This window comes from Varanus komodoensis, unplaced genomic scaffold (genome assembly GCF_004798865.1).
Source record: "Varanus komodoensis strain SLA01 unplaced genomic scaffold, ASM479886v1 scaffold3, whole genome shotgun sequence".
NCBI lineage: Eukaryota > Metazoa > Chordata > Lepidosauria > Squamata > Varanidae > Varanus > Varanus komodoensis.
In genome coordinates this window covers 19,711,492-19,725,962 of record NW_025335761.1, presented here as the reverse complement: position 1 = coordinate 19,725,962, position 14,471 = coordinate 19,711,492, and the positions used below count along the sequence as shown (strand labels likewise).

General features: G+C 39.8%; 1 protein-coding gene across 5 annotated transcripts in view; it reads left to right on the top strand.

Moving 5' to 3' along the window:
- The window catches only part of MAPKBP1 (mitogen-activated protein kinase binding protein 1), a 138,451-nt gene that overhangs the window by 106,989 nt on the left and 16,991 nt on the right, over window positions 1-14,471 (top strand). For 4 of the 5 annotated variants that reach the window (XM_044436370.1, XM_044436366.1, XM_044436367.1 and 1 more), the window contains exons 21-25: window positions 8,216-8,364; window positions 9,103-9,152; window positions 10,674-10,910; window positions 12,390-12,559; window positions 14,020-14,156. In XM_044436370.1, coding sequence (XP_044292305.1) covers window positions 8,216-8,364; window positions 9,103-9,152; window positions 10,674-10,910; window positions 12,390-12,559; window positions 14,020-14,156 — 743 coding nt within the window. The remainder of the gene's footprint in view (window positions 1-8,215; window positions 8,365-9,102; window positions 9,153-10,673; window positions 10,911-12,389; window positions 12,560-14,019; window positions 14,157-14,471) is intronic. The other variant, XM_044436369.1, reaches the window with a different exon arrangement.

The window sequence follows — 14,471 nt, the reverse complement described above, 5'->3', positions numbered from 1 at the left end:
GCATTAAAGTAAACTTCAGGAATAGTAACAGTAGCACCAAGCCATAGTAACAAGAATGATCTCCTTGAAAAGCCTTTGCCCCAGCACAAAATACTTTTATCAGCAGGGAAACTTCACAGCTGCAGCATTTCTCAGATGTTTCTGTTTCGGATGGTACATGACCCTACTGACACTTTAAAGAAGAGAGCACAGAACATTTCTGTGTGGTTGAAGTGGGGATTCTCTTAGGCAAAGGGTTTCCCTGTTTTGCTATCACAGGGGGTGGACAGCTTGTATCCCTTCAGATGCTTTGGACTGCAGCTCCTATTATCCCTCACCATTGGCTGTTGTAGCCAGACCTGATGGGAGTTTCATTTTGACAACCTCTGGGGGGCCACAAGTTGCCCAGGCCTGCTTCAAGAGCATTCTGCGCTGTGGATTCTTCTTCGCTTCTAAAAACAGATGCTCTTTGAAGCCTCTGTGGAATTCTTATCCTGTCAACTGGAAGCTTCTTCAGCATGATAGAGGTCAGGGAGCAGTTGCAGGGTGGAAGCACTTCATGTGCACTCAGACGTTCTGCTAGACATGTTCCATTGTTGGGTGTTGGCAATGCAGATTTCCAAACCCTGCCGAGTCATTGCTGCAGTTATCTTTGCAATGCACTCTCCTGCTGTGCCTCCACATTGAGTTGTGGAGAAGCCTTTTCAAGCCAAAAATGCTGGAGTGGTGGAGCAGTGTTCTTTTTATAGCAAACTCTCTTCACCATTCCAGCAGCTGCAGAGCTTTTGCCTTTTTGAGGCGCAGCCTGTATCAGACACTCCCGGTTTCAGTCAATATTGTGAGGCTCATTTGTCACATGCCCTTGCTTGGAGGGCTGTGTCTGTGACATACCAAGCCTAGCAGTTTGTTGGAAAACACGTTTGGTGACCTCCTTGCTAAGCTGGATACTTTCACTCTGGTAGCATATAAAAGGCTTGTTCCCAGCCCTGGCCCTGATTGCTGGATAGGAGCAGAGATCTGAAAACACTACTTGCTGAATTTTGGAAGAATATACACTTCTGTCACAGCTTCACTGCATGGAGTTAAACATCTGGGGACCTTGTGTAAGGAACATGTTTGCTTGTTTTTTAATTTGTGTCAGGCTGGAGAGGAATACATAAATTGGGTTGGAGCTTGATATTTCTAAGATGCTGACTTCTATATAGCTGAAGGAAAATATCTGCAAGAGCATTTATGCTCTGTAATATTTATTATTTATTTATTACAAACATTTATATCCCATCTTTCTCATAAGCACTCAGGATGGCTTACATAGTATAAAATTAAAATAATACAATATTTTTATCTCATCTTTTAGTTTCATTATTTAAACTCAATAGAAGAAAACATTACAGATCTAAGATGTTTTTGGCAGTTGACCCTAGTGCCTTCAGTAGCTTACATTTTGCGAGCATCATGAAATAAATGAGCCAAGAAAGGAATCTGGGATGTTGTGGAAATGTGTCTGCTGATTTAGCAAATGGGGAAGGCAAGATTTTGGATCTGAAACTGCAGCTGATAAAACATAAATCTATAGATTTAGGATTGTGCATGTTCCTTTCCTATCTGCTGTTTGCTGTCCTTCCATCCCACTGCATATGGATTCCTCTTCCACTTCTGAGCTTTCTCCAGTTTTATTTTGCCATAATTTACCATTAGGCTTCCAAAGCATTATATGAAGCATAGTATGGACTGAAGTGAGAGTGCAAACAATGCTTTGGAGGTAGAGCTAATCATCGTTTGTCAGATTAGATATTGCCACAAACTATGACTAGAACAAATCAAGAAACTGAGCAGAAGGGGAAGGATTGAGGAGGAATAATGTGTGAGTCTGTGAAACATTCACAAGCTTCCATACCAGAACTGGTCTTGTGATATCTGTATTGGACTGTAATGATGAAATGTGTAGCTATCGACTACTAAGGATCACATGGGTCTCTTTTTTTCTTTTTGTATAATAGTGGATTTCTCGTACATCTTGTAAATTTTTTTCTTTATGTTTTTCAAGATTCAGATTATTTATGTTGTTATGGATTCTAGCAGTGAAGTCTTTTTGGGGTGCTCTTGAACTTTTTGGGAAGTATATTGAGTTCAGTTTGCATGTAGTTAGCACTGTGTATTTGGGCTAGGGCTTATATGCAGCCTGCTTTCTTAATTATATGCTAATTTATGCATGTAACACCTTTTTAGTGTGTAAGAAAGGTTATATATGGTTTTAGTGTGTGAAGTGCTGTGACATTTAATGCTTGTCTGTTAGAAGTGAATCACACCTTGCCCTTTATGAGTTGCAATCAAGTGTTTATCTTTCAGGTTTTTCTTCTGGTGACTTAGAAGTGTGACTTCTCACTGGCATGAGTGTTGAAAGCTGGCTTTGATACTCATTTCTGTACTCAAGATAGACCTCTTCTATGAAAGTTCCTTTGTTTGGGAGCTTTTAAAAATGATTATTTCCCAGCGTCTCTGTCAGATGTCTGGCAGAGAACAAGTTCCTTCCAGGAAATGTGGGGCTCTCCCTATTAAGGAAATGACAGGGCCATGAATGGAAAATACAGAATGGGTATCTGTTTGACCTGTTTTGTTATTTTTTCTGTTAATATGATTGCTTTTTTGACTTATGCACCTTTTGGGAGTGTTAAAAGAACTCTGTCTTTCCACCATGCAAGACCTTTGGAAAATGCATTTCAAACATGTTTTAGGAACCCTAAACAAGCCCAAATGCATTTGATATGTGCATGGCACAGGATGGAGACAGTGCTGCTAGTAACCTAGTTAAAGGAGTAAATATCACTCTGTAATGCATTGCATTTATTTTCTTTATGTCTAATTATTATAAATATGTATATCCTTAAAAAAGAAAATTCTGACTAAAATTCATAGGACCTAAAATTGAAATTGTTCCTTAGGTTACAGATGTACTGCAGATGTGGAGTTCTCTAACTAAATTTATATCAGTAATGTGGTGCTGGAGAAGACTCCTGCGAGTCCCTTGGACTGCAAGGAGCTCAAACCAGTCAGTCTTAGAGGAGATCGACCCTGGCTGCTCTTTAGAAGGCCACATCCTGAAGCTGAAACTCAAATACTTTGGCCACCTAATGAGAAAGAAGGACTTACTGGAGAAGACCCTAATGCTGGGAACAATTAATGGCAAAAGGAGAAGGGGACGGCTGAGAATGAGGTGGCTAGATGGAGTCACTGAAGTGGTCGGCATGAACTTAAGTGGACTCCGGGGGATGGTGGAGGACAGGAAGGCCCGAAGGAATGTTGTCCATGGGGTCGCAATGGGTCGGATGCAACTTCATGACTCACAACAACAACAATGCACATCTAGCCTAGGAGAACTGTGAAAATATCTTCCAGTCAATGCATGTATGGCAAAGGACCACACCCAGCACTTGCATAGGTGGTTGTTTCAAGGCAGCACAGGAAAAAGGCAGAAGGACAATCTTTAGAAGGGTTTTGTTGCTGGAATAACCCCAAAAGGGATCAAAGGTGTTAATTTGTGATGCTGAAAGAAGTCCCTGCCAGATGCTTATATGGTTTCTTGAGTGTTCTTGTTTGGCTTCTGGCTTAACTAGAACAGTGAGTGGTTCCTGTGTTAAGGCACTTCTTGCTCCTGGAGAGCTAAAAAAAAGTACATAAGCCCAGCCAAAGTTATCCAGAGGAAGAAGCAACTCTATAGTGAGGAAAGCTTTTTTTAGGCTTTATTATTATTATTATTATTATTATTATTATTATTATTATTATTATTATTATTATTATAACATTTCTATGCCGCCCCTTGCCAAAACCTCGGGGCGGCTTACAACATGATAAAATACATTGAAATACAATAGTACATAATAAATTACCATTAAATATAACAATACAAAAAATACATTGATTTACAAATACAAAATTAAAATTATCAGTATAAAATAAAAATATAGGGGGAGAAAGAGAAGGAAGAAGAAGTTGCCCAGGCCAGATCATATGTTTTAACAATTGAAATGATGTTTAAATAAAAAGGTCTTTACCTGGCGCCGAAAAACCAGTAACGACGGTGCCAGGCGGACCTCTTTGGGGAGTGAATTCCATAGGTTGGGCGCCACCGCAGAGAAAGCCCTCCTCCGGGTACTTACTCTCCTAATTTCTTTCATGGAGGGTTCCCGGAGAAGGGACTCTCCCGCAGATCTCAAAGGGCGGTCGGGCATATACGGACGTAAGCGCTCGTGCAGGTAGCCAGGACCCAAGCCGTTTAGGGCTTTGTAGGTCATAATCAACACCTTGAATTGAATGAAAAAGCCAAGTGAAGAAGTAAGTAAGGATGACAGAGGTACATAAAATGATGCATGAAATGGTAAAAGTGGATTTGTTTTCCTCACTTTCTCATAATGCTAGAAGCCAGAGTTACCAAATAAAAGATGTGGAACACTTGGCTCAACAGTACTGCAAGTGAGAAGGATCTTGGAATTGTAGATCACAAAATGAATATAAGTCAACATTTTGATGTGGGTTCAAAAGGGGCCAATGATATTTTAGGCTGCATTAATAGAAGTATCACTTCCATATCCTGTGAGGTCCTAGTTTCCCTTTACTCGGCACTATTGGCCTCATCTGGAGTACTGTATCCAGTTCTGGGCACCACAGTTTAAGAAAGATGCAGACAAGCTGGAATGGGTGCAGAGGAAGGCAGCAAGGATGATCTGGGACCTGGCAAACAAAGACCTATGAGAAGACAATGAAAGAGCTGGCATGTTTAGCCTTGAGAAGAAAAGACTGAGGGGAGATATGGTAGCACTCTACAAGTACTTGAAAGCTTGTTACGTAGAGAAGGCCAGCATCTCTTCTTAGTCCTCCTAGAGTGTAGGACATAATGGTCTCAAGTTACAGGAAGCCAGATTCCAGCTGAACAGCTGGACGTCCATCTGAGAGAGATGGTTTAACTTGGAGTCATGCACTGAGCAGGGAGTTGGACCTGATGGCCCACTGGGTCCCTTCCAACTCTTCTATGATACTAAATGGAACAGTGACAAGTAGAGGACACACAAAAATAAATGCATCTTCACACTGCTCATAGTTAAACTATGGAAACTAAACACAAGATGGACACCAGCTTGGATAGCTTTAAATTAGATAAATTCATGGATAATGTTACCTCCAGTGTCAGAGGCAATATGCCTTGATATGGAAGTTGCTTGGGACTATGTACCGGAAGGTACTATTGCATGCATGTCCTAATTGTGGGCTAGGCATAGACACTCCATTGACCATTGTGCAAAAACGATGCTGGACTAGATATGCCTTTGGTCTCAGCCGCATGACGCCTTTTATGTTCTTGCCTTCATCCTCACAGTATTATGTACACAGTTGAAAGGGACCAAGAAGCCAGTGTGCTTAAAGGCAGTTTCAGCAGTCCATCAGCTCTCCACAAATGCATAAAAACAGCAGGACTGCAAGAAGTGCTGATAAAACAAAAGTTACAGATGACTCATTGCAATATTTTAAGCGACCACTAATTTGAAGGTCAGAGTGCTCTACTTCCATCTGTACTGAGCTTTTCTAGATGAGGCTGCTTAACCCACTGTTTGTCTTCCAATTTCATTGCAGAATTAAGATCAGGACTTTACTTGAAATTGTTTTCCTTTCCTGACTTTCCATAGTACATAACCTCTGCGTGATGCCGTGGTATAGCACTACATAAGTGAACACTTGTGCTTGTTCCTTCATGCCAAAAAGTATTGCATTTTCTGCATTCCAGCCCCCACTCCCAAGGGCTTCCAGAAATAAGTGAAATGGAGTGTCATGATGTTGTATAAAGCACCTGTGAACAACCAGGCACAAGGAAAGACAAACACACAATAAAAGCCTCATTTGGAAAAGCCCACTGCTGGCAATTTACACTTTGCAGGGAAATTTGCTCCCTACACTGACTATCATGTATTTGGTACTCCAGATTATTTCTGTCTCCTAAATAACATCTTGTACTAAACAACAACTTGCAGCACTTCATTAAATTTGCTAGAGGCGTACTGGATGGCACGCATCATGCTGATGAATATAAATATGTCATTGCTTAAAACTGGGCATTCTTAGTTGCCTTGTTTCTTTTTGATTTGGCTGAAGGGGAAAATAGGTGTCCCTTGTTGAAAGTTTAAGGTCAGGCCTCATGCCAAGAATTCCTGTCTTATCTCTTTTGATAAAAGACCTATGCCAGGTATGCTAAGCACTCTTGTATCGTGGCTCAGTTTTGGTAGTGCAGCATATTATTAAGTTATGGTACTGAGGTTTTGCAACTGGGTTTACAAGTTTGTCTTTCTCATAACTGTGTTATGTGACCTTTCTGATTACTGCTGTGTGGATTCTGTTCTATCACAGTAGTGATAGAATTGAGGAGAGCATAAAAAGATGCAAGGAAATTTCGGAGGGTACAATTTAACCACATTTAATAACCATGGATTTTTAACAGGAGAGATTTAAGTGAGCATAAAAACAGTGTATTTCAGTTGCAGAGAGGTATGTGTCATGGTTGTCTGCTGCTACCTCTACTCTTGGCTTTGTCAGTTGAACATTTAGGATAATATATTCAGGCAGGAGAAAAGCAGGAGAGGATGAAGGATGGGCAAAGATTAACTTTACACGGATGACGTATCATCTGTCTTATACAGACTAGGCAAGTAAGGAAATGCTAGATTTGCTCAACATTCTGGAAAATTTAAGATTATAAAGTTAATATAAATGAATTAGAATGGGGGAAGGTTCTGATCTGGAGAAACAGTAAAAAAAGAACATTATTGATTCCTTGGAGAAATTCCACAAATAAATATTTGGGGTGTGGATAACCAATTTTAGAAAATCTTGTCAGAATTCCAATGCACTATTGGAATAAGTCCATAAGGATTTTGAAAGATGGGACTATCCTGATTGAACTATATCTGTTATTTAAACGAAATGTGCTACTACAATTACTCTTCCTATTTTAAAATATTGGATTAAAGGTGAATATGTTGCTATTTACTAAATGGCAAAAATTAATTCTACATTTCTTGTGGGTAGGGAGAAAAGATAGAGAAATTACAAGGATACTGTATCAATAATTTGATTAAGGGATCATAGCATCCCTTTGTAATTAGGTGGCATTATAAAGCATTCACGTCAACTTCATTAAAGCCACAATTCACACTGGATAAAAGAACAAAGATGAAACAGCTTAAGTTAACAACTTGCATTAAAGTTACTCTTTGATTTTTCAGCAAATTTTATTTTTCATAAATCCCCTGTACTAGGAATCAGTTCAAAATATAGCTATTTAAAAATCTTATATATGTTTAAAAATAAATTAAGTCCACTTTTTAACAATTAATGTCTATAAATCATAATGAACAAGTAATAAATGAAATTAGTTTTAGTAATAAGAAAGCTAGGGAAGAAAATCATTCAGATCATAAAATTGCTCAGAAATGGGCTAGTTTGCACTTAGGGGAAATTAATGAACAAATAGGACAAAACTTTACCATAATTTTCCAATAATTACAAGTAAGGCACATAATCATAAATTTAATTCCTTAAATACAGTTCACTGAATGAAAATTCTGAACTTGAAATTACAATTCCAGACAATTTATCCCAGAGGCTCATTGTTAAAACTATGCAAAACTGGCAGAAACAAGATATAAGCAAAATTCATATAAACTCAGATGGGAAAAGGATTTAAGGAGAAATACTGACCAGGTATGAGGGTGAATTTAGAAGGCCATTTGAAAAAGTACACTATGCATGAACACCAAGAAGATCTGCAAATCTGAAAATTAATCAGATCTCATTCAGTATTAAATGTTTAAATACTTAAGGCTGTTTTTGATCAGTGATGACCTTTGATCTTAAAAAATTTATCTCACAGATATAATAATGTTGGCAGTGAGTATTTGGTGTTATTAGGTATTATATCACTATGTATTATGTAAATAAGAATAATTTTGTTCAAAAATAAGTCAAAGAAAAGCTGTGATGCCCTGTTTTAGCCTATTTACATGCTTTTAAAATGGGCCTCCTCAAAGCCAGTATGACTGAGCATCCAATTCTCCTCCTATCGTCCCCAGCTAGCACTTGCTGTGCTACACTGGTAGGGCAATAGAGTGATGGGCAAGAATGATTTGGATTAAGAATGCTGGCATTCGTCATATATTTTACGCAAATGCTGAAGCTCATTCTGTCTTTCTAGGCACGAATCGGTCTCTGTCCTCTCATCTGCACCAGCACTCTCATCAGACAGTGACAAAGATGGTGAAGACGAAGGGAATGATGAGGATGAGTTACATGGGATGCAGTCTTTCCAAATGCAGACCAATTGCAGCACTGAACGGGATTCAGGTATAGTGGAAAAGGAGGGTGCCTTGGAAGCCAGTGTCAATGCAGAAATGAAATAAGAATAATGAATAAGAAATGAAGCACGGGGGAGTGGAGATACATGCCATTTGCATGGCCGTTTACCTTTTCAAATGTTTTCATGCTGTGCTCCATAGACCTACACAGATGTATGTGTGGAGGACGTTCTGTGGAAAATAGTGCATGGAGATATTTAATAGCCATTTCCATCCACTTGTGCCAGTTTGCAGTATCCTGTGTATTGTCAGTTCTCAGAAAGAATTCTCAGTTGCATCCCAGCAATAATTAGTATAGAGAGAGAACAGTAGAAAAAGACTCTGAGTCAGCCCTAAAGATACAAGAATAAGAAAATGGCTGAATGAGATTATTCTGTTGAAATTGCAAACAGTTGACAACCTAAGAATTTGTGAAGCTGAGAGCTGAAGTTTAGTACTCTCATTTCCCCTAAAGAATCATAAAATTCTAAGCAGTCACTATGTAATTAGGTTACTAAAAAGAGCAATACGACTTTGTGTTCCTGCGAATGTGAAATGATGTTTCATATTGATGAAAACATGCGTGCTTAAATTCAGTGGGCTTTTATAGAGGTTTGGTTGTGATTTCTCTTTAACAGTCAGCAGCACCGCACAGAAAACTCTGCCACGATTGGTGAGCAGGAATGGAAAGCAAAGCAGAACTGTAGACAAGAATATTTTCATCTATCTATTTTATTTTTCCTTTTAGATTCAGACCTTTCTCTTTCAAGAAGCTTGTCCCACTGGGAAATGAGAAGGGTGAGTTTTACCTTTTTTAAAAAAAGCATTTGAAGTCTAAGAAGAGTTGAAGGGTGGAGAGATATCCAGGAATCATTCATGCTGCTCTAAGATTTATGATACATTGGTGTCATCTTTCCATAGCATTCCAGTTTCCAAATGTCATTTATTTATTTAAAACATTTCTATGCCGCCCCGAGGCTTTATTGCGATGGGGCGGCATAAACCCTAGTTAAATAAATAAATTAACAATTAAAATAAGTTTTAAATAAAAAGGTCTTAGCCTGGCGCCGAAAAACAAATAACGACAGCGCCAGGCAGACCTCTCTGGGGAGCGCATTCCATAGATGGGGCGCCACCGCAGAGAAAGCCCTCCTCCGGGTACTCACCCTCCTGATGTCATTCACAGATGGTTCCCAGAGAAGGGCATCTGCTGCTGACCTCAAGGGGCGAGAGGGCATATATGGGAGCAAGCGTTCCTTTAGGTATCCAGGTCCCAAGCTGTTTAGGGCTTTATAGGTCATAAACAACACCTTGAATCGGGCCCGGACTTCAATCAGGAGCCAGTGGAGCTGACGGAGAACTGGGGTTATATGAGAACAATGCCCAGTCCCCGTCATGATATACATCAGATCAGTTACAACAATTATCAGTGGCTTTAGTTCATCTAGTGAACTTGACCTGGTATCTGTAGATAGGCCATTATTTGTTAGGTTTAAGATAGGGCTTCATACATTAGATGTGACATTGCAGCTACCTTACATGGGGCACAGACTGCTATGAAGATATTCTTATCCTTAGAAAGCTGCTTGTAATTGTGAGATGCAGTTTCTGAGACGGTTGTGTACTTAAACCAAAAACACGCTCCTTAAACCAAATGGAACTACAAATCTGTAGCACCTTTTTATCACCTGTTCCAAGGGCGGCTTGTTCAGCAGTGTATAAATTATGCTGAACAACTGAATGATTTGCAAGGGAAGACCCGTATTCTGTTCTTGTGGGGTAGAGGATTTATCAACCCATGGGGTGTCTTGACATTAATGTCACCAGGAAGAATGTGAAAAAGACTTTTCATCTTGGTTGATGTCAATCCCAACTCTTGCCCCTTTAATGGCAAAGAAACATTTGACTAGTAGGAGCAGGATGAGTGGACCAAATAACTCTTCCACTGCTCTCAGAGAATGTCTCCATTGCAATATGAGGAAAGTGTCTTAGGATCAAGTCAGGTCTTTCAGATACTTGAATTCAGTTCAGGAAAGTGAAGCTACTATGTTCTGCTGAAGATACGAATTTGCTTTAAGGAAGAAGCCTAACATATTATTGATTAAAGTTATATACTTTCATGACACCCAGTTCTTGTGATTTACAAGTTATGAAGGAGGTTTGTCTTGATTATCCTTTTTTAAAAGATCTTATTATGACTTTGTGCCTTTCATCTACATTTTTGCTATTGTGGGTGACTCTGGGGCATTATGATTCTCTGAGCAGTTGACTTTTTGAGAGGGTTCTTCAGGCCTGTTTTTTAAATCTTTTTATTTTTAGGCTAAAGAAATAGCAATGATCCAGTGTTCAGAGAACAGCGTGAGCAAGGCCCCTCGGCAGCGGGGTCGTTGGTCCCAGCCAACGAGCAGCATAGAGATGACTGTGAAATCCATGCTTGATTTACGCCAGCTGGAGTCTTTCTCTGTCTCCCGGTCTGCCAGCCGAGATTCACTTTCACAGGCCAGCAATGGGGAGGACCCGGGAGAACATCCCAGTCTCCCTCTACATGTCAGCAATGTAAGAACATCCCTTCTCAATGCAAGGAAGAAGAAACTACCATTAGTCATAGGAAGGAAGGCAGGATGCGCTCCAACGGAGCAAAGCTCAGGGAACTCAGGTTCAATTTAGATGCCAGGAAGCACTTCCTGACAGTTAGGACCCCGAGGGTATGGAATGGGCTTCCATGGGAGGTGGTTGAGGCCCCATTGGTGAGGGTGTTCAAAGATAGGTTAGACATGCTCTTGGTGGGCATGTCATGAGTGGAGCTGGCTGGAGCCGGGGGTCAGACTAGATGGCCCAGGAGGCCTCTTCTGACTCGCTCTGTTTCTATGTTTCTGTAATAAAAATATGATAACCCATGTTTGGTCTGTGTATGAGTTGAGTGTGAGTTGTTGAAATGTGGGTTATTGTGTTATCTGAACTCAGCTGTGCTAACAAGTTATGACTTGTAACTGTGAACAATCCAAGAAGAACCTATGGTTGCCTGGTTGTGAAATATTAGTTATTGGTTCAGACAACACGATAACTCATGTTTCATCAACAACCCCCCACTCAAACTATACTCAGACCATATATGTGGGTTATCATGTTATCTGAAACCAGTCTTGGACTGGGTTCAGACAACATAACAAACGATGGGTTTTTTTTAACTATTATTGTTCTGTCATGTCTGAACCCAGTCATGGTATTTCACCATGGTAAGTTTGGTTTTTAGAAACGATGAGAAGTAACAATGGTCTGTGTTATGTTCTTTCTGTACCACCATGGCTTGTCGTGTTGTCTGAACCAAGGATTGTGGTTTTCATGGTCCTAGTATGTAATTACAATAAAGTCTTCCAGAAAGAGTGGCAACTGCAGAAGCCACTCCAGCCATCTAACTTTTATGTGTGGACCAATGAGACAGGTGACATGGGCAAGGAGTGATGCACCTTGGGAGTGAATTTCAGCAGCAGTGGCTGATGGGATATGTGCCAACACTTGAAGTGAGCAGTGAGGATGGAAGCCATGATAAAGTAGGAACCATTTAATTGTCAAGTAGAGCATGGTTTAAAAAAACCCAGCAAACCATGGCAACTATGCATTGTGTTGTGTGAACTCAGCCATAGAGTTCCACAAGGAAGCCTCTGATCTCACTGAATTAGGCAGTGAAAACTATAATCCTACCTCTTCCAAACTGGTGCCTTTGAGATGTGTTGCACTTCAATTTCCATCATGCTCCAGGTAGCTATGCTGTGATAGCTATGAATGAAAAAAACCTAATGCTTTTTGAGCAGAAGCAGTAGCCTGACAAGCAAATAAGACTAGTGAATCTGCTTCTGTTACCTCCTGAGTCATGTTTGTTTGATTTTATATCTGTCCTACCCTTCTGCATAAAGAGTCCAGGCTGTTCCTCAGATACGTTGTCAGCTAGAGTTTTTTCTCCTCTAGGCCTAACATTTTGCATATTGCTTTACTGAAACAAAGATAACAATTTTCACTTTTGCACTCCTATATCAGGTTGGAGACCCTGCAACTCTTCAGGAAAACCAGCCATGTGTTCGACCCCAAGTTATTCGACTTCTGTCCTGTGAAGGTGGAATTTTCCCTCAGGAACTGGAGCCTTCAGGGAGTGAGGAATGTGTGATCTACCCAGAACAAGATGAAATTCACCCCACAGACATTAGCAGGTCAAAAATAAATTTCTTTTTGTGCCTTGACTTACGTTATGTGTGTTTTATTCCTCTGAGCTCTCCTGGTTTGAAGATTTAGATGAGGTAACCTGTTGCTTGCCACATGTTGTTGAAGGATAAAGTTAGATGCAGGTTTAACTGCAGTCACTAGACCAAAATTTGCTGAGTCACCAAAAGTAAGCAAAATATTTTACTCCAAAGAGGTTTACGGTCTGTCCCATTGCTCTGTGGTGACCTGACTTTCCCACTTTGCTGTATTTTACGATGAGCTAAGGTCCATTAAAAAATATTTGCTCATAATTTATACATAAAGTTTTATAAACAATGATACCACCATTAGATTTCTCCTTGGATGAAAGTCTTGTGCATGTCTTACTGTTTCCTGTTCTCCATCCCTTTCTTTTACACGTGTCTGTTTGAAATTCAGTAAGGGAATGCTGTTACTGCTGATTGGTGATGCCAGTAACATGGCTTGGAAAAATCATGCAATAATAAAAGTATTGGAGAAACAGGAGAAAGATCAATCTCTTTCTTCCTATTCTCTTCTCCTCAGTTTCCTCCATGCACAAATTAACTCTCCCTTCCCTCTTTCCTCCTCCTTTGAGCAATGTCATAGTAGCTGTTTTATCTCCTTCCTTTCCCCAATATAGAATGTTCTGGTTGTGAGCGCTACACTATTACATTCTAGAGTTCAGGTTTTTAAAGGCAGAACTACTCATTATTGCCCTACCTCAACCTCAGCCTGAAACTTCTGCTTTATGTATTGCTATAATTTCAACATTTAAACAGAGGACAGGGTGGGACATCTAACTGTACAGTTAGATTAAATAATATAATTGACTTTAGTATCCTTCATGCCTAAATTCAAATCTAGTGACTAGTTTTTAAATGCAAGAAGTTCAACCATTCCGTTAACAAGATGGACTTATTTGCATCCACAGACATACAGAAATAAATAGCTGCATTCATGGAGCTGTGACCATGAGCTGTGTCATGGTGGTCTCTCAAATTATGCTAATTAATCTCTGCATAATGTTGGGATATCTGTAAGGGACACTCTGATGCACACACAGGCTGTAGTGAAAACTTCCAGCTTTGTGTTGATGAGGGCTCTTAGAGTTCTGTGAGGAAAATATGGAACTTCTCATATAGTCAACCAATTATGAATCTTCCCCTGCAGTGTTGGAAAAACATAGTAAAAGTTGCATTGGCTTGCTGCCTGAAAACCAGCATTTGAATGTGGACCAACAAAAAATGGGGGAAATGTCCAAATATCACTGTCCAAGCTCTATGAAATGCAAAATAATTTTGCATAAATGGTTTAAAGGTTAGGCTTTAAAAACACAGTTTTTGAATGATGGAACATTATTAGCACAGGTAAGGTTTTTGCAAGTTTCATAATTAAAAAATAAGAAAAGCAGCATTTCTTATAACCATATTCATCCCCTCTCTCACAGTGAATTCCAGGTAAAAGCACTTCCCCATGGGAAGCTAGGTAGAAGTTACTCCAACAATGGATGTCCAGATAAGCACAGCCCTGATAGTGCCTGCTCTGTGGATTATAGTAGCAGTCGATTATCAAGTCCAAATGAAGGTGAGATTTGAACTGTTTGTTTGTTTCATTTAGCTAGTTACTTGGACAAGCAGCACATACCATTCTGAAAACTTCATCTGGATACCATTACCTATAACATATGCAAAATGCTGTCAAAGGGAAATATATAAAACTCCAGGCCTTCTTAACCTTGGCTTCCAAAAGTCACCCCAGATTAAAAGATGTTGCTTTCCTCCTAATGTAAGATTGGCAGATGCTGTGTTTTTCCAGCTTCTTTGGTACTGCTTGCATCTGAGTCGATGTGCCAGCCAGCTACTCACAACTAGTTGTCAGTTATAACAGTCTCCATTCTGA